We start from the raw sequence: 26,099 nt of genomic DNA, 5'->3' as shown, positions 1-26,099 counted from the left end.
AGTGGTAGAGCAGGCGCCCCATGTACAAGGCTGTTGCCGCATCGGCCCGGGTTCGACTCCAGCCTGTGGCCCTTTGCTGCAGGTCACCCCCTCTCTCTCTCTCTCCCCCTTTCACACTTGTCTGTCCTATCAATTAAAGGCTAAAATGCCCAAAAACATTTCTAAAAAATAAAAAAATTAAAAAAAACTCTGTTGTAGCTGTAATGATACTGTGACATCCTGACAAGTTAATGTAAGGCCAGAGATAGAAAAACTAGCTGTCCTACTGTTAACCAAGTGGCAACCTCTAGGGCTAAAAAAAACAAAGCCAATGCTGAAGTGCCAAAAACTGCAGTTCCCTCAATGGCCACTTGAGGCTAGCGCTGTCAGAATGAGACCTAAACTCCAGAAATGAATTCGCATTTTATCTCTCCCTGTTCCTTGGTCTCAAAGTCAATAGGTTTTTTGAAAATGGGTTTTGGTTCAATGTCTAAAATAAGGTCTGTTTATAACACAAGCTTAGGAGACTTTCACATTTTGTTCTACGGCATAAAATACATCAGTAAATACCCCACTTGTAAACTTTGAAACTTCTATGTGTCTTCAAAAAGATGGTTGCTAACAAGTGGCTAGATGAGACTACAGAACGTCATGTACCAAGCTGCACCAAATTCAGCTTTACAGTTTTATTATGGTGATGACATTATCATATAACTCGCCGTTTGCATTTTATTTAGGCTTAAAGTTACGCATATGAGCAGGAATACTTGAGCGACAGGCTGTCTGTAAGACATTGGTACAATCTATGAGTCCAATCCACCACTCACTCCTCCACAGCTCCATTCTCTTGTCCAAATATGGTCACTTCTGGCTTCAAAAAACCAAGATGGTGACAGCCAAAATGCCAGACTCAAGGACTAGAGGGAGTCCACAAACCTAAAGGTTGTAGCGTCATTGCTTTATACAGTCTATGCTCTTAGTATACTCTCAATGGGTTCCTCAGACCAGCTATAATCTATTTTTGTGGTCACTTTGGGGCAATAGGCAAAATACAGCTTCAACATATCTTATCATCTCATACACATAAGGCAAACACAGCAACATTCGCATTCATTTGGAGTCTTGTCTCTGACCAGCTGATGAGTATAAATCCAGTATTCACTCTCTTTTAGCTTTTGGTCTCTACCATTTCCTTGATCTGGCTCTTTAGCTACTAAATGCTCCACTATGATCACCAACTATGAGCTGAACGACGCTAAATAGGAGAGAGTCGAGTGGAAATTCTCTGTGGGTTTGCCACAAGAAGCAATTCCTTTTACATTATATATAATTGTTTCATGTATTAGCAATTCCAAGATTTTGTTTAGCACAGCTTTAAAGGTTCGGGAAATAACAGCAAGTTTCTTTACAAGCACATCTTTATATATATTCAAGTGTCTCTATAAGCCTGCAAATACCTAGACCATCCAGTAATCTCAAACTTCTCCAGCTGTCTAGTTCAGACACCCTGATAGCACCAGGTTTGGTGATTGGAGATTGTGGAGATCCCTCAGGATACCAGAGCTGAAATCTGCTAAATCTAGAAGGGGGGTTGACTCACCTCACCTCTCTGCTTAAACTGGAGCACAACAAGGCCAAAGACTTGTCTTGACCTGCCCACAGTGAAGCTCAGAAGGAGAAGTGGGAGCTGTGGAAAAAAAAGAGACAATGAGGAGGCACGATGGCATATGACAAAAGGGGAGAGTCTAGGAGGTGGGAAAGGACATACAGGAAGGAAGCGGGAGGAGACGGTTGGAAAAAAAGAGAACAGTCTTGTCACTATACTCAAAACAGTCCCACTGAACTTTGAAATGTGACTTTGATCTCCATTTTCATCTGGTCTCTGCAGCACCTTTGCAATTTGTCCGGCTGATGTTGCCATCATACACCGCGTGTTTGCTTTGTCTACACTAGTGATGAAAAAAAATCAGTGGAATGTGGGGCCTCATATCTGCATGCGATAACAAAAAGAGCTGATGCGTGACTTTATTTGTGGATGTTTGCGTGTGCATAGGGGTTGCAAGGGTGGCTGAATTGCGAAGAATAGCAAGTGTGTGAGCAAGTGTGTTTAAAGGCAATAAGGGTGTCAGTGCAGTGAAGGAAGTGACCTCAGAGGGGAAGTTGGCGCTGAATTAGAGGAAGTGGTATGGAGCTGGCTTTGATTTGCGCTTCCTCTTCTGGAGATTGGGTGAAAAAGGAAAAGAGAGGAGAATTTGAGGAGGCAGGAGGGTGGCACATAGAGAAGAGAAATGAAAGAAAGACAGGAGGAAGAGCTGGAAAAACAGTTGAAGAAATAGCAAAGAGCACTTTAGTAAAAGGAAGGAGAAGTATTGGAAACAAATCAGATACTAATCGTGAAAACTGAGGTGGATAATGTATATTATTACGGGATTATTACAGGATAACACGGAGAGAGCAGAGGAAGAGAGGAAGGAGATGACGGAAGGTGGAAATGGAGATGTGGTTAGGGTGGTTTCCCATGTGCTGTAATCATCCCTGCTTTGGTGTGAAGCATTTCACTCATCCGTCTGGGTGTTTGTGTCTGTGACTGTTTTTCCTTTTATTGAATTGTAGGGTACTGCAGGGGTTGTCCCTGGCACTGGATCTGAGTGTTTTTACTCAAACACACACACACATTTTTGAGGCAGTTTTGATTTTGTTTCCTCTTATCTCGCTGTGTTTTCATTCCTCTTTATAGTTTATCATTCTGTCTTTTTCTGCCAGTCTGATCCTGCCCTGCTGTCTCAGAGTTTTCCCATGTCCTGCTATTTATTCCCACCATTAAGACATTTTGATTTTTCTTCTTGATCTTGGACTCCGCGGTCAACTAATACAAAATAAGAGTATTCATCACACTAAAGTCCTACTAGTGGCCCCTCGAGGCTGAAATGTCTGCTACACTCCACAAAGCATTGGTAAAGTGTTTACTGATGATTTTTCTGAGGTTTGTCATGAGCTGGACACTTAATCAAAAATAAAATGATTTACTTGAGAGCATGGATACGAGCAGCATCTGCCTTGTAGATGTCTTGACCAGTGGCACAAGAAGAAAGCTTATGGAGAATGGAAAGTGCTCACCTTCTGGGGAGCGTGAATGAACTCGGTGAAATTCATAAAAATCTGAAAGATTTTGATCGTGTTTGTGTGTGTGTGTGTGTGTGTGTGTGTGTGTGTGTGTAGAGGAGACGTCAGGGGACTGCCAAAATATTAGGGATCACCCTCTGGATACTATGAATGTCTATGCCAATATCAGGACAATCTGGACTATACCATAGTATCTTGCTGCGGACTTAAGCACTGGGCGTGTAGGTAATGCAACTGATTGACACTTACTTACTGTCATTTAGCTCTGTTGCTTTTTGGTGCAACACACACACACACACACACATTTAAAGCACTAGGCAGTATAATGGCAGACTATAACCCTGTGGGAACTCTGTTTTCATGGAACATTTCTACCACTCCTTCCCACTGCAAACCAGCTTTTGTGTGCCTGTGTGTGTAGTTTTCCTCTCTAATGGTATTTTCCCTCTGGAACACTTTCACACGGAGTGTTCCTCTCATGTGGCAGCTGGGCACAGTTGTTTTTTTTCTTTGTGTGTGTGTGTGTGTGTAGCTGTGCATGGGCATAATGATTTGCGCAGATGTGTACAACAACTCGTGTGTACTTTCTTGACCCTGCTCTCACATGTGTATGTCATGTTTGCTTACATGCTGGTATGCAGTACCATTTTCAGCATAGGCATTTAGTGTGTGAATAATTACATGTGCGGTCTGAGCTTATTTTCCCTTCTCTCTCATCCGTGCTGCAGGACTCCGAGATGATGTTCCAACCAGAGTCAGATCAGATGTCCCCAGTTGAACCCAAGGTGACACAGTACACACACATACACATGCACAGAAACACACATACACACATTTTATATCATTTAGGATACTGTATTTCCCTTATATACTGTACTTAAAATAAATAAAGGTTAGAATTACCTTTCCACTCTGACTGATGCTTCTAGTCTCCACCTCTGGACCTGATTGACACTGGAAAGGGGCTGAAGGTCCAGACAGCCACGCCTCACCTGGTGAGCCTGGGGAGTGGGAGGCTGAGTATAGCAATCACCCTCTTGCCACTGAAAGAAGGTAAAACACACACACACTTGCAGCAGAGAAACACTCACATATTGGGTTAGGATTACCAGGCTATACAGTAACCATTCATCTTCCCCTGTCTTACAAATGCCCAGGATCATTGAGTTTTTAAATGAATGTAATTTCTCACAAGTCATGTAAAGCTGTCACCTGTGGTGAACCCAGACCTTCACAGTACTCTCCCTTCCCTCTCTGTCCCTCCCTCATTGCTTTGTTTCCCTGCCTTTCCCCCGCTCCCCTTCCCCTCTCTTTTTGCCCTCTCCCCGCCCACCCATCGCTTCATTTCCATGGTTACTGGAGAAGTGGGAGGGGGGCTATGACTGGGGAAAGTGATACTTAATGCTGGGTCGCAATAAAGTCAAGACAGGGAGCTAACATAGCTTCTTCCTACAAGGCTCCCTCGGACCGAAAACACATATTTAAACAAATTACTACATCCCTGGTTATTTATTTTTATTGTCAATGGGGACGAAAATTACCCCACTTACTGGTTAGTGCGCTGACTGAACCCAAAGTTAACCGTATAAAAATGAGGAAAACACTGCGCTTACAGACTGCAACCCAAACAACTATAAAAGAGAGATGACTCACGCTGTGGCTGCCTGACAGAGAGAGAGCACCATTCCATTAAACTAAAATAAAGACTGAAATCTACACTATTCCTCAGAGAAGTTGCACTAAAATAAGTTCAAACATGGCACACATGATGCTTACACACAAACACACACACACACTAGATGATTATGGTGACATCACTGCAGTGTATTTAAACGTATTTATAGTTTCTCTATCATCAGCCATCCACAGGTGGCTGCGCTCTCACTCTCACCTTCTCTTATGCTCACACATTCATTCATTACATCAGCAAGCCCTGGTGCCATAGCTTAATTACTATTCCAGCTAGTTAGCCAAACACATGATAGCAAAGAGATGGGAGCGAAGATATGGAGATTTACGACATGATATAACGAGAGGCACGCTTGTAGGACTTATTATAATTCAATAGCCTGCAGACAGTAGACGGGATACTAATACAAAGTGACTGACAGTAGATTAAAAGCATTAAAAGTAAGTGAGTGTCTGTCCTTGGCTAACACCGCTGACTCTCACATACACTCGTACAGTTAACATATCTTGTGGGAATCACAGAGCTCTCATTATGTCCCTAATGCAGAGAGACAGACACTTTTTGTTTTGCCTCCTCTCGGCCGTGAGAACAGTGCAGAGGAAAACTGTAATGGCTTTTAAATGGATGGATTTTTGACCTTTTTAAATAAAGCTGCGGTCAGTTTGATAAATTATTAACCACAGTCAGTCATACGTCCACAGTAATGCATATGAAGTGGTTGGTTAAGTGTGATATCAGCCACTTATGATTTACAGTATTACACAGTGGATGGTATTAAAATGATAGGAATATTTGACATTATTATGCTTCTTGGATAACCTCTACCACACTGCACACACGTTCACAGTTGCCTGGCTTGGTGTGCCCTTCCATTTCAGTGAGGAATGCCAACAATGTGAAAAGCCATTTAAGGAGAACTGAGGGTCTATTTTTCTCCAAAAAGAATAAACAGTTCAAGTTAATTATACTGAAGTACTCCTTATAAGTGTGGCTCACAGGCCACACATGGTTCAAAAAGACATGTGCGTCTTTGCGCTAGTTTAGTTTTACTTGTAAAGATGTTGTCTACAAGTAATCAGGTTTTCTTGGAGACAATATCAATCAAAGTTAATCTCAATTTTCTATAATTTTTATTGTGTATTGCTCGATGTTCCAGGGGTGACCCGCATCGGCAGAGAAGATGCTCCAGTTCCCCAGGACATCACCATCCAGGGGCCTGGCATCGAGGCAGAGCACTGTCTCATCATCAATGAAGGTTGATGTCAGTTCACTTTCTATGGAATGGATTCATAATATTGGCAGACCGATTAATTAACACTGTTATCTTTTCAGGACAGGCAAATGTGTACTTAAATTGCTACCCAGTTAGCGTCTGCACATTGCTAGGTGTGGGCCAAGGATTTGTTTAAATAACAAGGCTTTTCATTTTAGTTCAGTCGTTCTCAGAGTCTTTTGTTTTAAGAGGGTTAATATAACAAAGCTGCATCAGAGTCAGTTAGAATTACCATACCACACCGGTGTATGGGGATGAGGGTCGAGGGAAGTAGGGAAGAGGTTCGAGGGATGTGGAATGAAGGGATGAGGGTCGAAGGTATGATGTAGGGGATGTAGGGACAGAGAAGGAAGGAAGGTAGGGGTAATGAGGGTTGCGGACAGGTGTCAGCTGAAGGGAGGAGGGTGCAACGGAACCAGGGAAGTTGAGATAGGGTGGGGGAGTCATTAAGAAAAGGGGATTAAGGGGAGACAGATAAGGTGTGTTTAATTACCTTTAGATGACATTGAGGGGTGGTCTTTGTTCCCGAACTTAGATATAAAACTTGTTTCATGAAATGTGTTTCAAGATAAATATAGGAGTGGATGAACTTTAAAGCTGGATATCTCTCAGTACATTGTCAGTGTATGGTGTGGATGAAAGAAAGTGATCTTTAAAGAGAGAGGCAGAGTGATTGATTACACACTGTTTTTTTGTTCCTGTGTGATACATCCTGTATAATGACTTCGCTAAGCATTCAGCACGAAGCCTTGTAGTGAAGATAGAAATAGCATGGCTTTGTGTGTATGTTATAATTAAAATAGTTAGGAGTGATCTTTCAGCAGCGAGGCGCTGTTGAATAAGTGATGATGTAGAAATGTACAGATGCTTTACGTTGCACTGAAGGTATACTGATACCTTGCTTTCTCATCATTACCTGTAACACAGGAGGGGTGGTGACCCTTGACCCCTGTGGTCACCTTTGCAGTCTGGATGGAGTACAGGTTACTGTGCCCACACCACTCACACAGGGTAAGATCTAAGCACACTCACACACACTTGTTGTAGCTCAGTTTACTTACAGAAAGCGCCCATACAGTATATCAGGTGTTGGGGCCACACTTGTACATGCTTTGATATATTGCCACCTACTGGTCATTAAAATAGGTGGAGTGAAAGTTGACTTAACTGCATGGAGTGTGCATACTTTCTGTATTTCATAACTCCTGTGTGTGTGCATGCGTGTGTGTGACAGAGAGAGAGTGGTTAGTTTGTGGTTTGGTTAACTTGCATTCCGTTCGGTGTGTGTATGAATCACATGGGCACAGTTAACGTTGTGCTGACGTTCTGCATGGAAACAATGCGTGTGTGCGTGTGTGTGTATGTGTGTGTTTTCACATAAATGTATAGGCCTGTGTGTGTGTGTGTGTGTGTGTGTGTGTGTGTGTGTGTGTGAGCATTTCCACATGTTTGTGTGTGTGTTTTGAATGATGTAGTGCATGTGTGTGCACCTCTGGTTTGGTTTAATTCATTGTGGTTTGGATCAGCTCGCTGCTACAGTGAGTCACAGCTTCCAGCAACTGTGGAGCGCACACTGCACATCCAATTCTGTTACAGCAGCCTGCAGAAAACTTGCAAAACACACACACATGGTATCCTCCCATATCTGAATGCATGTATTTTCTTATCTTTCTGTCCTCCCCTGCCCACGTGTCTGTTTTTCGTCTGCCAGTATCCTGATCTGTTTACCTCTTGTCGAACTGCCCTCTCTGTTCTGCCAGGTTGCCTACACAGTTGCAGCTCTCTCCTTGTTTCACTGTTTTTGCTCTGAACTTTGCTTCTCCATCCTTTCTGTGTACCCTTTCCTCCTTTTTCATTGTGTCCTGTGTGGCCTAGCCATTTCAAGTTAAATATTGACAGGCCTATTTATCTTCTCGCTGTGCCTGGCTGATTCAAATATTGACATCATCTTGGTCTGTGTACACGCATGATGCCGGGGCTTTGTGAAGTCGCAGGGGTGGAGAAAAGGACTAAAAGAGAAAAGGGGTGTTTTTAAAAAAAGTCAAAAGGGCATGGTTAGGAAAATTATGGAGCGAGAGAAAGAGTGAACATCTTTCAGGAATATCCACTGGCCTCAGATGCTCTGGGTTGAGTTAGTCTAACCACACACACAAACACACTGACACACACACACTGACACATGCACACTGTGGGGCAGTCTGGAGATGATTAGCTATGTTTAGGAAGTGATCTGCTCTGTATTTGGGACTTCGGAGCTTGACCTGGAATCACATCAGCTTCACTTTCAACTCACTGGAACAGCTGTAAGTCACTTGTTGAGTAGTAATGTGTTCATACAGCATACTAAGCTTTCCAATGATGACAATGGAAATCATCATGTAGGAAAAACAACAGTGACAAGCCCTATAACTGCAGGCTTTGATCTTTCTAAATACTGTGAAAACCATTAGGGATAACATCTATTTCTGCATTTCCGATAGCATTTAAATGGAGTTTGGGTTTAAAACTCAATCTCCCACCATTCACACCGGTCTGCAGCAAATGCAAATCAAGCTGCTGAACAAAACACAGCTGCTCCAACAACCACTCTGCCTCTCCTTGCTGTACCATGCAATGGAAATGAGGCTATATACACACACGCATCTGCACGCATGATAAAAAGCAGTGCTCTAGCTGTCAATGGGTTCATGTGTTGAAATACATGCAGATAACAAAGCATCTAAAAGAAACAAGAAACAGTTGGTGAGAGCACCCTTGACACGGGCAGGGGAGCAAAGTTAGCCAGTCAGTCTGCCAAGCATACCCCCCAAATCTGCTCTTTGTCAACTGTTGCTTTGTTTCAGAAGTCAGTATATTTGCCTCTTAAATGAATTAGTTTGTCATTGTAATAAAAGAAAGCCATCAGTTTAATATGTTTTGTGTGTGAGTCTCTGTAGCCCAGTTGTTTTGGGTTACACTCGTCCAAGGTATTTCAAAGACAACAGGGAGAAAATAGGTAGGTAGACAAAGGAAGGCTGAGGGGGCGTCCACCAAATACCTCACTGTCTAATAGCTTGTGACCCTACCATCTGCAGATAGGGGTGTTGGCGTATCACACCGATAGTTTACATGTGGTTTTACTTATTTACACATGTTTTTCCTTTTAAAATAGTCGTTTTGGTGTTATTAATCTACAACAGTGGTATTGGATTTCTCAACAGTATTTAAACACCATTCGTTTTGATAAACATTGAGCATCTTACCCCCTCTCTACCGAGAGTTGGTACAGTCCAGTACTCAGACTCGTGGATGGTAAATCAGTGAACTTTCTTCGACACGGAGTGAAGCGGGGTGAGGAGATATCACAGCTGAGGAGGCAAATAACGACACAGGGACCGGCAGGAGTGTAGATATATAAATATATTTTTATTTTCTGTTTTACATTTCTAGAAGGAGGCATTTTGAGGTCCTGTCATGAACATTTGTTAGACGTTAAAGGGAAGTCAGGAACAAGTCGTTGTGCTCACTGAATGGGACTCAAACGGTTTGTAACGGTTTTTTAAAATTAAGCTAACGTTAGCTCTTGTAAACAACGTAACAAAGTGCCGTAACATTTTCTCAGGCACTGTGGCACTGAGCTTTTTACCTTTTCCTGAATTAAATACGTTAGTGTTTTGTACCTATTTACGACGCCAAACACCTTACAGATGTAGTAAACTATTGTAGTTTCCCTTGAGATGCTATTTATCTATGTGAATGTGTTGTGAGTGTGTTTGATGCTAAAAATGGCTGTTTCACATTCAAACCAATGTTATCTACCATGTTTTCTGTGAGCACACTGTTTTGAAGCCAGCCTCACTTGCTCTTTGAACAGGTTAAGCAATGTTATCCCCATCAATCCACACATGTGTGTATTTAAGGCTTTGTCTCATGACACTTAAATCTGCAGGGTTGGCTTCTATTATCACCCAGGATAAACAGCATTTGCTCATCAGCAGATATTATTGATTTTCCTTTAAAAGAAAGCCCTTCTGATTGTCCCATCTGTCCCATCTGTCACCATGTATCAATGGAAATACTACTGCACTAATCTGAAAATGAGCTGATGTCTGCCTGTTTTTATTTATCAACCATACGCTTTTTTAATTAGCCTTTTTACATGTCAGGAATGATATAAGACTGTAAAGCACATGCCTTTTTGTTTAAGGAGTGGAGGTGTGAATCAGTGCTGCTATTTAATGCGGTCCAAGCCGGTCAGTGGTGAAAGTCAGATTTCCTCTTCGCAGCCAATTTTTTGAGGTGTTCCATCTCAACCTGTTGGCTGCTGCTGCTTTTTGATAGTGTGCATGCCTCAGGGTCGTAAACTAGCAGCCAAGTTCACATACTGGTGTGGCTGCATGTGACAAAGAGAACTAGCCCATGGCTGTGAGGACGGGTTCAGTGTTAATGTTACCTGACACCTGAAAACAAAACCTGCTTCATTGTCCTGGATGCTATTGTGTCCGCAAGTCTTTCTTCTGGCTGCCTCAAGCACATTTGGGCTTTTTTAAAAACAAAACAAAAAAAACAGATAAATAAGAAATAAGTCATATTATGAGTGTGGTTTTTGTGTTATCTTTCTGTATTTTCTCTGTGATAGATTAGGGGTAGTTTATGGTTTACCCGTGGTTGTCCTTAGACTTGCAACCCTCTCTTGAGAGAAGTGGGGTGGGTCAATGAAGTGATGCTCTGTGGACTAGATTTGAGATAAAGCACAGACCAGATATCTACTGAGCCTCTGGTGAGGAGCCAGAATATGTGTGTGTGTGTATATATATATGAGAGAGAAAGTGCGAGTGACTGACTGAACTAATCCACACGGACTCCCCTGAGAAAGACCAGTCTGTTTTTTTATGATGTTACTGCAGGACCCTTGTCCCCCAGAGAGGGTTCATTTGTGGTTTTGAGGCCAATTTACACTCCCACTGGGACCTTGTGTGTATGCATCTTTTCATGAATGAGTAAATTCAGCTTTTGGTACCATGTAGAATGAAGGGATCATAGCAACATTTAGAAGGCAGCCAGTTTTTTAAATAGTTTATGTATCTTGGTAAAACACATAGGGCATCTTTTTTGGTGATTACTTGTGATTACTTTGCATGTCAAACCTGACCAATTAGTTTCAGTTCAGAGTTTCATCCTGTTCGACATGGGATCTTCATTGGTTTATTTTTCATTCTGACCCAATGGTCACAATTTGCTGATTCCCCCACTTATGTTAACCAAATATAGAAACAGTTTTGAGTTTCCCCTTCCATAACATTGTGGTGAGAGCGTAGTTTGGTTCGCTGTGATCTACATGGAAACAAAAATTGGCTCCAGACGTGATACGGTTCCTACATCTGTGCCCTCAAAGACTCTGAGGTCTGACTTTGTAGATCACAAACTTTAAATTATCCCCATAAATGTATATACAGACTAATTTCCAGTTTCGCTGGAGAGGGTCTGTGCATGTGTGTATTGGGGGGGGGGTGCATGCTTTGACGTGGGAGGCAAACTCAATTAGCTGGCAAACAAGTAAACACGTGAATGAGATCAAAATGTGTTGTGCCTGGTATGTCTTTGTGAGTGTGTGTGCAGAGGGCAGTGGGCATGTGTTTATGTGCAAGTTATTTAGGACAGCAGACTTAAATTTAGTTTGTATGCAAGCAGTTAAGATTAGCATTTTTTGGTTGGATGTAGCGCATGCTGTGAGCTCTCTTGTACTTAAATCAGAGATGTATTTTAGGAGTAAGGGTTAGGGAAAGGTCAGCATTTTTTTTCTGTTTAACTAATAATCCAGCTTTGTGTGTCTGAAAGAGCAAGAGGAGATCTAAAAGTTGAATCAGCTGGTTTTACATTTTAAAAATACTGTTGCTAAATTCCCCCGTCTCCCCCTTTTTTCCTCTGTCACAAACACACACACTGCTTTTATTTGTTTATGCCCAAGATGTGCAGGAGGAGAGGATTAGCTAGTGGTTATTTGTTAGCTAAGAGGTCCTGTGGGGAAATTAGATAGACACGAGGGGTGGGGGCTGTGAACAAATCAGGGCAACACACTTTACCCTCCACTTTAAAGGTGGCACATGGTGAGGCTATTGAGAGTAGGAAATTAGATTTTTACAAGAGCTGACTGCTGGCAAAGAGTGTGAGTGTGCTTGTGCCTCTGTGTTTGCTGTCCTGCTAAATACTGAGAGTTACTGTGAGTCATTAGGTAGACACTGCTACGCGACATGTTCCCACACTGACACACACAGCATGCACAACATTTTGAAGACACACATTACTCATGTCTGACAGTGAGAAACACATATTATTAGATCTTGCTCACACTAACCTTCATGCTAACATGTGTGTGTTTCTGTCTTCTTGTACTCGCAAGACGCACATCTTTAGATTTCTCTATCACAGTGCCCCTGCTTCACAGTTTGCACCCAAACCTGCAAGATTGTGTTTACACCAGTATGTATTTGAGAAGTTCACAGTCCAGCTGTGCAGACTAAACATTTCTTACACTGTTTTCATGTGTGTGGTGTTAGCTCCACCTCACCACAGCACTCAGGTCCCCCCCCCCACTGTGTTGAGAAATTACAGCTTTGATGGCAGTAAAGAATCCGCTCTCTCGGCACACTAAGGCCACGTCTAGACAGATACAACCTCTTAAAACTAAACTATAATCTGAAATTAGGCTTTTAACATGATGTTTCAGTGGAGGTGTTGGGGAAACGAGTGAGAAAGGAAAAGGCAAAAGTGAAATGAGAATGAGAGAGGGGGGAAAAGAAAGAAAAACAACTGACATTTTTCCATTTAGTCTTTTTCCATTCGCCCTCTCGCTATCCCCCCTCTTGCCTCAGTAGCTGTGTCTGACTTCAGGTCCAAGGAATCTGATGTAACTGTAATGGAGCTATTAAGGAGGTGCTTTTTTTTAGCCTATTACACACATGCTAACATTGTGGGGGTTTACTGTAATGCTTATCTGAACCTTCTACCTCCAGGGCTGGAGGTTTGAAGAATGAAGCGAGAAAGGAGATTGCGTGTGTGTGTGATAAGACAGGCAAATAAGAGCGAACTCTTTGTTTATTAGCCAGTCTTGTGATTTACTCTCCTCTTTGCTGTCTTCTCCTTTTTGCATCACTGTGGTCTCTTTGTTTCTTATTTTTGCTGTCCACTTTCTCACTTTCCCTGCGTCAGATCCCCTATGTGTGTGTCAGCACTGGTGTCTTTCTCCCTTCCCTTCTGAGGTATTTGGACAGCTGTGGCTGTCTGTGTGTATTACAGAGGTTGTGACCCTGACATCTTGTTTAATACCTGGCCCTCTCAGCCTAATTGATGGCCAGAGCAAACACTGTGGTCTGGAATGGCTGGCTGTGCACGAGTGTGTGAGAGACTGTGTTTCTGGCTGTGAATAAATACTTCAGGCTCATACCAATATGAAACTGTACTTTATGAGTGCCTCTTCATATGTAGTGTATAATGTATCCCTAATATATATGGCACCGTTGTCTAACTTGTTTTGTATTCAACCTCAGTCAAAGTAAGTATGAGTTGTATCTCTAGTTTCACCCCGTGTGTCTGTGTGTTTTCTCTCCAGGTTATTCCCTGTGTCTGGGTAAGTCCTATTTCTTCCGCTTCAATCACCCTGAGGAGGCAAACAGAATGAAGAGCATGCTTCCACAGAAGAGCCCCGTGTCAGCTTTAGCCTACAACACAGGTATACACACACACACACACACACACACACACACACACACAGAGAAAGGGGGGCTGGTAAAACCCTTTCCTGACCCATAACCTGCACTTGATCCCTGTTCTTTTTCTTTGATCCTCCTCTCTGTCTTTGTTCTCCGACATCACCAACTCATCTTCCTCCTCCCTCTCCCTTTTCATCATCTCGTCTATCTGCTTTTCACCCGCGCTCTGCCTGTAGTTCATCATCATTTTATTCTCCTTATGTAACATCTGACATGAACATGTTTGCTCCTGTGCCCTGGCAGGGACCTCAGGGTAAAGTCACAGGTAGTCGTGACCCAGACAGGTGTGTGACATTGGGATGTTAGTCTTGAGTGCGTGTGTTAGAAAGCTTGAAGGGTAGGGTGGAGGCAGGTATGTCTTTCAGTCCTCACATCTGTCTTTCCTAAACATACGCTCTCTCTGTCACACATGCTAAACCTTAAATTCAAAGCATATTGGAATGTTATTGTCATCTGGTGCCTGTGCATTTCCATGGTGATACAGCTGGACTCCGCTGTCTTCTTTGTGATTGATCAGACTTTGAGCAAGGTGTGTGTGTCTGTGTGTGTGTGTGTGTGTGTGTGTGTGTGCCATAATCAGTGGAGTCCTTGCTCTTTAAACTTCTAGACATGAGGAGTGCACTCCTCTCTCCTCTGCTTCACTGATGTTTTTGTAGAAATAGCTCACATCTCTTTCACACACACTTTGCAAACAGAAAGTTATTATCCTCCAGATTGCCAAGACTCACACTCTTAACACGTGCACCTACAACAAAGATTGCCACACAAAGCAAAAGAAGCTGGGCATGGAGGAGAATAGTCACGATAGAAGGGAGTTGATGCACGCCAGGCCTCCAGCATAATTCTGCCCATGTATGGACACAAACACCCTGCGCGTGTGTGTCTGTGTGTTTCTAGGTCTTATGATGTCTTTCATTTTCTGCCCCATTTCTCTCCACTGTGTACTGTTTGACATTTTCTCACACAGGCTTATATTCAGCTACAACAAGGGTTTTTAGTTACTCCAGTTTCTCTGACAATATAACTCAACAAAGCAGTAGTAATTTAACATTCTAACATATGCTTAAATTCTTCAACACTTTTGCACACTCTTGGCATGTACACATATGTGTGTTTCTCTCAGGCGGAGCCACAGTTTTCAGTTGTAGGAAAACTTTTTTTTTTTTTTTGGTGTGTGTGGGCGTGTGTGACACTTAAACACTGGGTGGTCTAAGCTTGAAAATTGTAATAGCTCCTTTTCCACATAAAGCCGCAGATGAATTAACAACACTGGGCAGGTTCTCACATATTGCTTCTTCCTACCCTCTTCTTTGTGTTACCTGCATTTTTGATGACAGGATATTATTCAGAGTTGTTTTTTTTTTTTAAATTCTGCACAAAAAAGCAGAACGAGTGCTATCAATCAAAAATACTCCTTCCAACCCCAGCAATCCTTTACCAAAAATAGTCTTTGTCTGATTTGTCTTGGTAAGATTTAGCAGGAAGGAAGTTAAAACGGACTTAGTTGAGGTTTGGAAAAAGACCCCCTTACTGCTGAAACTGCTTTAAATAAAAGGCTTTAGGAAAGGCGGGGGGCCCCTTGAGGGTATTCCAGAATATTTTGTGGTCTTTTTCATTTCCCAAAATCCTACTCTCAAGGAACTGAACCCAAGTTAGAGTTAAAATATTTGTCTTGGATCTAATGGATGGTTTTGTGCAGTGTGCGTGTGTGTATGGGGGTTGACTCGTATTCTGGGTGATTTGCTGCCAGTTGCAGATTGTTTGGGTTGGGTTTGCTCTGCCAATAGCCCCATCTACGAATAGCTGTAGCTTCAGGTACATACACAACTGCTCTCTTACTCCCTTTCTCTCCTCTGCCACTATTTATGACTCTGTGCTCCTCCCTCGTTTCATTCTTCTCCCTTCTTCTTTTCCTGTTGCTGATCTTTTTTCTCAATTTTCCACAAACTGAACGGAGAAGAATGTAACGTCCATGTCTAGATATATATATGAATCTCCACTGCACATTGCAAGTTACTTGTATTTGCCCTTAGTTTTCCTTTCTCATTGCTCACAATCTCACTCCATATTCCTCTCTGTTCCTCTTACCCATGAATGCTAACCTTTATTTGCATATTACCCATATTTTACATTTAATTTCTTTTCCATTTTGACTTTCTCCGCACCTCCAGACTACCTGAAGTTTAGCAGTGACTATAGCCATGCGGTGGTGGGTGGCACCAGCAGTGCCAGGGGCATGCGATCAGCCTCTGAGCTCAGGGACTTGATGGACACCCTGCAGCGTAAGAAGATTGCCCTGGAGAACAGCCTGAGAGCCAACGGGAATGCGAACCCCTCCTACTTCAGCGTGACACAGGTCAGCCATCATTTAGCTCCACTTCAGGATTTATTATGTTGCTTTCTACGTAATGCCCCAACAGAGCTTGTAGAGTCTATATGGTTAGCCTGGATGTTTGTCTTAGGGGAAACAGAGCTAACTAGGGTTTACTTATTATCTACAGGACTTAATATGGCTAACCAGGGTTTACCCCTTGTCTTGTAGTCCACTACAATGTTTAACAGGCAACACAAGATTTACTCGTAACTCTTGTTTCTGTCACAAAGCTTGAGTGGAGGTCTGCTTATATTTTATATGCATCAGGTATTATGTTAAGATTGCATTTTAAGTATTTTCTATTGTAACATATATATATATTTTATTTTATCTCTCAGTCTCCCCCCACCACACCTATCACGAGTCCTGCCACATCCTCATCATCCTACCAGGAACAGGCAAGACGTCTCTATGGCTCAGATCGTGCACCCATGTCTTTAAAATCTGCTCCCCCTCTTTCCCCTGGACGACGATCTGACTCTTCTCTGACCTCCCGCATTTCAAGCAGTCGCAACCAGGACAACTACGGCATTAGCGATGGCCGGCGTTTGCACAACCCGGGCTCTTCTTCTTTACTGTCCACATGGAATGGCGGCGGCTCCTCTACTTCTGTTGATGGTAGCAACAGTTTCCTCCTGTCTCTTCCTCCCTCCTCCTCCTCACCCCGCACTCCATCAACGGGAGGTGCAGCCAGCATGCCCTCAAGCCCCCGTCTTGGCCGCCGTAGCTACGGCAACCAAGAGCCATCGCCCAGCAGCAGAACCAGGAAATACTCAGCGGGCTCGCTAAGTGGTATGATGGGAGGAGGGCACAGCCGCTCACTGCCACGCCTCTGCCCCTCCCAGTCCCCCAGTGACAACAACAACGGAGTTCTGACCTTGTCAACGCTCCCCCCACGGCGTTCCGATGTTGCTGGCAGTTACAAATTTAGCAAAGATCATTACAACAACAGCCAGAATGCCAGCCCTGACCTCAACCACAACTCTAGTAACTCTAGCCAGCTCTCATCCAACAAGAATCAAATCCAGACCACAAAAGGAGAAAGTGTTGTGTCTATCTCACTCTCTTCCCCTAAGAGCTCTGCCTCCACCACCCCCTCTATCTCTTCCACAAACGCCCCACCTGATGTGACCATCCCATCCAGAGCGGGGGGCTCCTCTTCTCCTCGAGTGGCCAAAAAACTCAGCCTGACCTCCACTAGCTCTGTTGGCTCCATCAGCTCCACCAGTTCCAGCCCCCCAGAGCTGGAGCGGGTGGCCAACCGTGGAGTCTCCCCAGGAGTGGGCCTGACTTTGGGGGAAAGGGAGAGGCGAGGGGTGGGCTTAGAGCTTTCTGGTGGCCTGGGGCTTGGACTTGGAGAGAGGAGGTCTTCATTTGGGAAGGCGGGGCTGGAACCTGGGATGGGGCTGGGTGAGAGGAAGCAGTCATTTGGAAAGGCAGGAGTGACCCCACCTGGAGGTTTCAGGGAAAGAAGGGGGAGCATCAGCTCACTGAGTGGGAAGGAGGAACTGACCGACTACCACCAACACCAAAAAGAGGAGAGACTCCGTGAGCAGGAGGTGGAGAGACTGGTGAGTTTGTGTTTGCTCACGTGGCTTTCTCTGTTTGAACAGAGGACACCAAATTTTCCTCATGTCCCCAGTGTCTGCATATTCAAATTATGGAAATATGTTGTCATTTGGATCACATGACATTGTATAGATGTGACCTATGATACAGACCCCATCCTGTAGTGTAATGTGTAAATTAGTTAAGCTTACAGATGGACAGACTGTTTGCAGGTGAACACTCTGTTCTCGTAAGATGACTGAAGGAAAATAGGGGAATATGTTCAAATTTGCAGTGGAAGATTGCTATTGTTTTGCATACACATGCAATCACACAAATAAAGTGAAATGAGTTCAGGAATGCATCCCTTCACATTAACCTCCTCCTTGTCCCCTCAAACATACTCTCCCAGGGATCTTAACACACACACACACACACACACACACACACTGAGGTTCACCACTCCACAGATGCCTCTGGCAGTTAGCCCATACTAACAGGGCTATTCTTAACCTTGTGCTTGGATTGTGTATGTGTGTATGTGTGGTGCGTGTTTATGTCAGTCATCTGGAGGTCCGCCCAGTGTGGTTCGGACCACTGAAGAGCCACAGAACACATCAGTCACATGTGGGTTAGTGAAACCAAGAAGATTAGAGAGCAGAGTTGTAGTGTAGCAGGTGGATAAACACACAGATGCTCAGCATATAATAATGACAGCTGGACTCGTACTGCCACTATCCTTCCCTCTGTAAATCGCTCTCGCTTTCACACAGTCATATTCTGCTAAGTAAAGTGGTGACTGTGAGAAATCGTTTTCTGGATGCTGTACAAACCAAATTATGTTTCACAAGCTTCTCAGTGGCTTTCAGCTGGCCTCCAGATATTTTTGATTGTAGTAATATTTGCAAGATGAAGTAGTGTGGACATGCCACTCCCTCTCTGATCAGAGTGCACTTTAATGTCAAGAAGGAACATTTATTTAAACCCAGCCATGTTGCATTTGAAGTTGATTGATTCACAACCATTTGTTTTTAGTTTGTGCCCCAATCTATAAAATAACAGCCACTCGTTAGGTACAGTAAATGATGTATTCTAATTGGCTTAATCAAACAGTTATTTGAGTATCTGTATTTAAGTGTCAAAATTATCAATACCTTTAAAATATGTTTCGAATAACAGCTTTGAGTGATTGATCCTAACTGATTTTAACGGCATTGTGAGAAAGCCACCTGCAGAATCGGTGTTCAAGACTCAAGCTTGGGAAAGCATTGCCTTAACCTTGTCTGCCCTCTAGTGGCACTACAGGAAACCTACATCCTACAAAAGGAAGGGAAATAACAGCTAACAAGATTAATATTTAGGATCTGCAGTTTTAATACATTTGATATGGTTTGGTTAAGTTTAAGTTATTATTCCATCAGTCCATATTTACAAAGTGTCATTTACCATAGTACTGTATTATGTCTTGTTAGTGTAACTAGTTTGGAGTTTACAGGACTGAAAGCAAAGCATAACTGTAATGGCTACTAAAAACGGAGCACTGAAAGGTGATCATGACGAATAGAATAAGACGGATTAAAGAGACAGAGAGATTAAAGTAAGAGTGTGATTGATTTCCATTTTCCCCATTTCTCTCTGCTTTTTATTTCCCCTGAAAAGCACAGCAGGTTAGAGAGATCAGAATACTTTAATTCCAGCACTCCACTTTTTGTCCACTGTCAGCCCAAAGCCCCGGCTCATATTTCCTAACTTGTTACCCCTCTTTCTATTTCCTCACACTTTCTCCTGCTATTTTTCCTGTCTTTGATTTTCTCTCCATCTTTCTATCTCCATCTTTATTCTTTCAGTGTGTCTCCCTCTCTCCATCTGTCTTTCTCTAGTTGACAGCTGATTACTTTAAGGGCTCCACAGAGGCTTGTGTCTATTAGAATAGAACAAGGTGACAAACTGACACAGGCTTGTTTTGCCTCAGCCCCTGGTTACCATTACACGCTATAAATGGGCTTTATATGTTTGTTTGTTTGTGTGCATTCACACATCTATACAAAAGATAATTCCCCTGGTAAACAAATTGTATTCTGATTAATTATTTTATGTTGATTTAAATTAATAACGGTTTTATGTTTCATTTCTAAAATAACTGGTTAAATGATGAGCAATATAATGTATGTGTAGTGCTTGAATGCTTTTCTTAAATAGGATATCTCTCTTCAGGCTTTCTAATCTGGCAGATAACTGTCTTAAGACTTTCAAAGTCCAAACTTCACCTGGTTCAGATTCCTTCCTAGAGCACATTTCCCTGGAAAGTGTCTTGTTTCCTTAGCGGCAGTACACACAGACACATTCCTGTGTCCTGAGTCATTCTTGTGCACACATCTGATCATAGTTGACAGCTGTCTGCCTTCTCATTAGCTTACTCTTTCTCTCTCCCTCATACACACACATTCACACACCTCTGCTCCACGTTCTTCTTTTTCTAACCTCCCTCTTTCCACCTCTAATATTACACACACAGGCTTGCCGTGTAGCTTACACACCTCTCCCTCCAGAGAAGCAACTGCTGAACCTATGAGGGGGTATTTTGACTGTGTGCAGCCTCCGTAGCTCCCCCATATTGCTGTGTTCAGGCAGGCAGAAGTGTGGGAAGGGGAAGTCTTGCTCCAGGGATTCATAGTTAGAAGAAATATACTTTCTAGACTACACAAATTATATACTAATCTTGAGTATGTGGATTACAAACAACATCAAATAGGATGGCACTGAGTGTATTTTGGACTAAACAAGGACATTTAAACTAGAGGGATTCACTTCCACGATGCTTCCCCAGGTAACTTGAGCATTGGAAACTTGATTTTATGACAGAAAGAAATAATACTAGATGAGCTGCTGTGACTCTCGCTCTAGTATGGTACATAACAAGTACATTTATTTTAACCGATTTTGCAAACGCAAATGCATGTATGTGAAGAAAAATAAGATGTCAGAATCAGCGTGAAATAGCACAAAATTTGTTGCATACTGGTTTTGAATAGTTAACATCTGACTAATAGAAATGACATGGAAATTTAGGTACTACCTGAAATCATTTATACTCTATTTGTTGTCTGACATATCTCACCTTCAGTGCGCTCATTCAGCACCACTACAAGTCTGTGTTGTTTTAGAGCACAGGTTTATATTGTATTTGTGTAGCGCCCCAACACTCTATAGTGTGTCTAGGAGACTGACTGGGTTCAGTAGGGAACTTTGCTTTTGTCACTCAAGGTAGCTACTATGAAGGTTTTGAAGTAAAATTATCACGACCTGCCACTTAGAAATACATCTTTTTTTAAATAACCTCTCCTAAACAACATCATACATAATAATAATGAGCTGACACTAACACATTTGCACATACTGTAACTTGTGTGTATGTGTGTGTGCTTATCCCAGGAGCGACAACGGCTGGAGACCATCTTGTCTCTGTGTTCGGAGCTGGGCCGGGCTGAAAGAGATGGCGATAACAAGGCTACAAGTCCCACGTCAGCTGTGGCGGACCTCCAGAAGATCAACCAGGAGCTCGAGAAGCTTCAAGTGAACGACGACGATGACGACACACCATCTGTCTTTTCTGACTCTTCAGCTGTTAATGGAACGACGGGGAATGGACACATGGCCAGAGATCATGGATCAGAGAATGGCTACTATGATGATGATCTACAGGTACGACGGAGGCGCAGCAGCGGTCACCGAGACAACAGGGCAGAGTCACCTGCCGTCAGTCTGCGAAGCTTTGCCCCCTCACCTTCTCCACGCGCTCAGAGGACCAATGAGGTACAAGAGATATGATATTTATTTTTACAAATTTACTACATCTTTAGCTGTTGTTGAGTGTTGAACAGGAGACTTATTACAGAATTTCCATCCCAATTTTCAGACTTTAAAATGTGCAGAAATGTATGAAACATAAAAGTATACAGAGTCCTTTTTATTTCACTGAGAATATGGGTTGAATAATGCAAAGCAACAGTCTCTTTTGAACAGTTCAAATGCATGTTACATTATCATTCAGCATCATACACGTCTCCTGTCTGAAAAGAGTGTAAGACTGCTGAAGCAGCACCTTTGACTTTAGTCAGCTTCTTAAAAGATTAATCAGGATTGATGTGGGAAGTGTTTATGCTCCCTGTTCTCTCTGGAAAAGAAGAGAGTGACAAGGATCACTCCTCTTATTAAAGTATCGACACACACATCCTTCACGTACACAGATAGGAGATATTTAGAGCCCATTTATTAGATTAGAGCAGGCTAAGTGTTACAATTTAGAGCTGACAGCTGGGGTTTGTGTATGTGGGTCTATGTGTGCTGGTGTCTGCCCACATTTCTTGGTGCAATAGAACAGAAATGTTTATCGCCTTAAGTAAGTACTGTGCCACCATAAGAAAAACTTAAAGCAGTCTGACAGTGGATACAAATATTATAAGCTTTAATATAAGATTTAGATTTTTTTTCTGTGAACATATTGGCCCTAAAAAAGTTTTAACAACATCCTAACAATGGTTTAATCTCTGTGACAATGTCATTACCAGGCTCTAGATGATGCAGCTCATCGCCGCGGACATGAAGTGAGGCCCTCAGAGGAGGAGGTGAGGCGTGTGGAAGAGGAAAGGATCCAGGTGCTGAACAACATGGAGGAGCTGGAGCAAAAGATTAAAGAGCTGGACAACCAAATGGAGGAATCTGCCCAAGAGGTAAAGAGAAGACAGAGTGAGGGATGATGCCGCTTTGGGCAGACAGAACACAGCATCAAATCAAATCCGTAATGCATTTTGTTCACACTTTATTCTGTAGTGTTATGTACAGGTTTGTAATAACAGTAAAGATAGACCAAGGATCACTACAAATGGTTTACATACTGCTGTGTATTTACCCAAGGTGGAGCTTGAGCGAGCTCTGGTGGAGGCCGAGCAGGACTCAGAGGTCACTGCTCTCCAGCAGGAGAAAGAGGCTCTGGAAGCACTTCACAACAAGATGGCTGACCTAGAGACCAAGTCCCAGCAGGAAAAGGAAAAGGTATTTAACAGGGCCGTCTCATTATAAAACAGTGAGTGAGATGGATATTTCTCAGAGATTCAGAATGGCTGACACAGAGAGCAAGAGCAGAGAGCAATAATCCACAGACAATGACGTTTGATGATACATCGCCTGTAAATTGTTTGTCTTTCTTTGCTGAAAGACTTGTAGGTCATATTAGTATTGGGCAGAGCAGAGAAACATACCCTGACTAATGGGGGGAAAAAATGTATCAGTGTTTTAAAACCCTTCTTCAAACATGTACACTAAACATTTCCCTTCCTAAGGTGTATGTGTGTGTGTATGTGGTATTGAAAATACATACTCTGCTCTCCGACTCTCATACATTTAGGGGTCATGTGACTAACTGGTAGGTGTTAATCCCTCTCATGCTCTCTGCTCCAAATATATATCTGCTAATACTGCCCAGGGTATAGCAGTCACCAAGTGATCCTGTCTTACACACACTTCTGCGGGAGGACCGTGGGTGTGGGTGAGTGAGTGTGTATGTGTGTGTTTATGTGTGTCTGTCTACATTTATACCAATATGTGGTATCATTGACAGGGTGGGGAGTGTAAGTGGATAAACAGATTAAATTTGCTGTGTGTATATGTGTGTGTTTGCGTGCACATGTCTCAGTTTGGCATTGGGGTGTTCTCATCTGTTGGATTGAGCCCAAGAATGATTGTGAAATTTCCATGGACCCCACAGGAAGTAGATACTGTATATGATAAAACCGTATTGTGATACCGAGTGAGCCAGAGGGAAAGACAGACAGACTGATCAGATAGATAAGTATTGCCCCGAGTGTTCAAAGCTTCCGTTGTAGAGCAGGTAATGTTGAGTGATTGAACAGACTTTGGGTGTGTGTATATGTTGTGTTATTTATAGAGAGGATCATTAATCTTCTGAGCCATTCCTTCTCATCCATTCCCTCAGTCATTTCCATTCAAACAAACAGAGGAAGAAAGGCAGGAGACAGAACTCATGACACTATTCATACTACCTTCATTTCTACTCAATACCTCTCCAGTTCTCCATCCCTTTGGTAGATTTTTTTCTCGTGCTTTCCCTCCCCTGCCGTCCCTCTAGGCTAATCTTGCTGACCTGGTCGCCGTAGTGACTAACTGTGGCTCCCCAGTCCCACTAACGCTGCCATCCTCTCTCTGTCCTGTATGTGTGTGTTCATGTGTGTCTCTGTTTCTTTGTTCGTATGTACACATGATCATTGTGTACATGCGTGTTTGTGTGGGCACGTATGTGCGTCTATGTGTTATGTACGTGTGTGTATGCCAGGCGAGCGTGTTGCTACAGGCAGAAAGGGGCAGAGTAGAGAGGTTGGCTCAGATTGTGTGTGAGCAGCGCTCTCAGCTGGACAGCTGCCCTGAGGCCACCAAGGAGCCCCTGCAGGAGCAGTTGGCCAGGGTCAGTACACACACACACTCACACCTCACAAACATATGCATAAGAAGGTATGTACTTTAGTGTGTAGGCCAGTGGATCCATACAGAGAAAACTGAGCATGCATACACTGACTGACTCAGAACAAAGGCAGATGTAAGTGCACATGAGGATATTGACACTTAAAACATAAACCATATGTGGACAGGTGTTCACATGAAAAGACTCGAGAAAGAGACACGTGATGCATACTTGAACTTGCATGTGAATATGCACACTTTTTCTTTCCTAGGCTAACGTGCACCTCACCCCACATCTATCTTTGATTTTTACCTGGTTCATGTTCTCTCTTCTCAATGTCTAGCTTTTTTGGTTTCTGTGTTCACACATTTCTTTATTTGGCTGTTATATAAGTACACTGATATTTAGGCAAAAGGTTGAAGGCATTACACTTTGTGTCTGCCACATAATATCAGTCCATCCATCCATCCATTCGCTGTACCTGCTTCTGCTTTGGAGGGTGGCAGGGCTCTAGAACCTATGCCCGTTGTCATTGCTTGAGAGGTGGGGTACACCTTGTGCAGGTTGTCAGTCAATCACAGGGCTGACGCTTAGAGACAGATAATCATTCACACTCACATTCACACCTATGGATTATTTAGAGTCACCACTAACCAAACCTGCATGGGTTTTCTCTGGGTGCTTTGGTTTTATCCCACATAACAACATGTTTAAAAAGATGCATTGAAGAGACAACACTTTTAAATCATCTGTACTTCAGGGGAATGCTTACAGCCTGTAACATGTTGCATGCTTACTCAGACACTGGTTATGCTTTGGTGTAGTGCTCTGCATGACTGTTAAGTGTTGATGAAACATCAGGGATATGTGTGTGTCTGGTTTGCTTCGTCTGTGTCTGTGTGTATTGTGAAATGAGAAGGTGCTTTCTTATTGTGTGTGTCAAAGCTGTTTCCTCTCAGAGTTTTTATTATATTTCATGATTTGTCATAATATCAACATGATTCACATGTTTACCCATACTGGGAAGAATTCTCATCACTCAAAGTTTCAAAGGTTAATTATCAAATTAAATGAAGAGTTTCATGTTGTCAGGTTGTCCATGAACACTTGAATGTACACTTGATCGATTAGATAATTCATGATGTTAGATTAATTCATCAATAAAGTATACATCATTTAAGTGTTCTCAGTGTGTCTGAACCATATAACATAATATTTACTGCTTCAGTGCTACTCCAGAGTCCACTGTAAATCTTAGCATCTTATTATATTGATGTATTTGCATGCATTTAACAGCCATACATCCCCTTTGTATCTGTGTGTGACCACAAGTCCTTTAGGTTTTTTTGTTTACCTGCATCTTGCATGTTTTATCAGATGTACAGTACAGGCCAAAAGTTTGGACACACCTTCTCATTCAATGCGTTTTCTTTATTTTCATGACTATTTACATTGTAGATTCTCACTGAAGGCATCAAAACTATGAATGAACACATGTGGAGTTATGTACTTAACAAAAAAAGGTGAAATAACTGAAAACATGTTTTATATTCTAGTTTCTTCAAAATAGCCACCCTTTGCTCTGATTACTGCTTTGCACACTCTTGGCATTCTCTCCATGAGCTTCAAGAGGTAGTCACCTGAAATGGTTTCCACTTCACAGGTGTGCCTTATCAGGGTTAATTAGTGGAATTTCTTGCTTTATCAATGGGGTTGGGACCATCAGTTGTGTTGTGCAGAAGTCAGGTTAATACACAGCCGACAGCCCTATTGGACAACTGTTAAAATTCATATTATGGCAAGAACCAATCAGCTAACTAAAGAAAAACGAGTGGCCATCATTACTTTAAGAAATGAAGGTCAGTCAGTCCGGAAAATTGCAAAAACTT

The 26,099-nt window shown here is 42.6% G+C and overlaps 1 protein-coding gene across 5 annotated transcripts in view; it reads left to right on the top strand.

Annotated features, from left to right (window-relative positions):
- Positions 1–26,099, top strand: part of phldb2b (pleckstrin homology-like domain, family B, member 2b) — a 44,387-nt gene that overhangs the window by 5,565 nt on the left and 12,723 nt on the right. For 2 of the 5 annotated variants that reach the window (XM_033638707.2, XM_033638706.2), the window contains exons 2-12: positions 3,831–3,887; positions 4,032–4,155; positions 5,949–6,047; positions 6,993–7,076; positions 13,654–13,773; positions 15,985–16,169; positions 16,526–17,758; positions 21,168–21,548; positions 22,304–22,465; positions 22,650–22,787; positions 24,085–24,213. In XM_033638707.2, the coding sequence (XP_033494598.2) occupies positions 3,831–3,887; positions 4,032–4,155; positions 5,949–6,047; positions 6,993–7,076; positions 13,654–13,773; positions 15,985–16,169; positions 16,526–17,758; positions 21,168–21,548; positions 22,304–22,465; positions 22,650–22,787; positions 24,085–24,213 (2,712 nt within the window). Of the gene's footprint in view, positions 1–3,830; positions 3,888–4,031; positions 4,156–5,948; positions 6,048–6,992; positions 7,077–9,382; positions 9,589–13,653; positions 13,774–15,984; positions 16,170–16,525; positions 17,759–21,167; positions 21,549–22,303; positions 22,466–22,649; positions 22,788–24,084; positions 24,214–26,099 lie in introns of those variants that run through there. The other 3 variants (XM_078162503.1, XM_078162505.1, XM_078162504.1) reach the window with 3 other exon arrangements.

The sequence above is a fragment of the Epinephelus lanceolatus genome, chromosome 20, assembly GCF_041903045.1.
Source record: "Epinephelus lanceolatus isolate andai-2023 chromosome 20, ASM4190304v1, whole genome shotgun sequence".
Classification (NCBI taxonomy): Eukaryota; Metazoa; Chordata; class Actinopteri; order Perciformes; family Serranidae; genus Epinephelus; species Epinephelus lanceolatus.
Note: the sequence above shows the minus strand (reverse complement) of the source record. Positions and strands in the feature narration are given on the sequence as shown.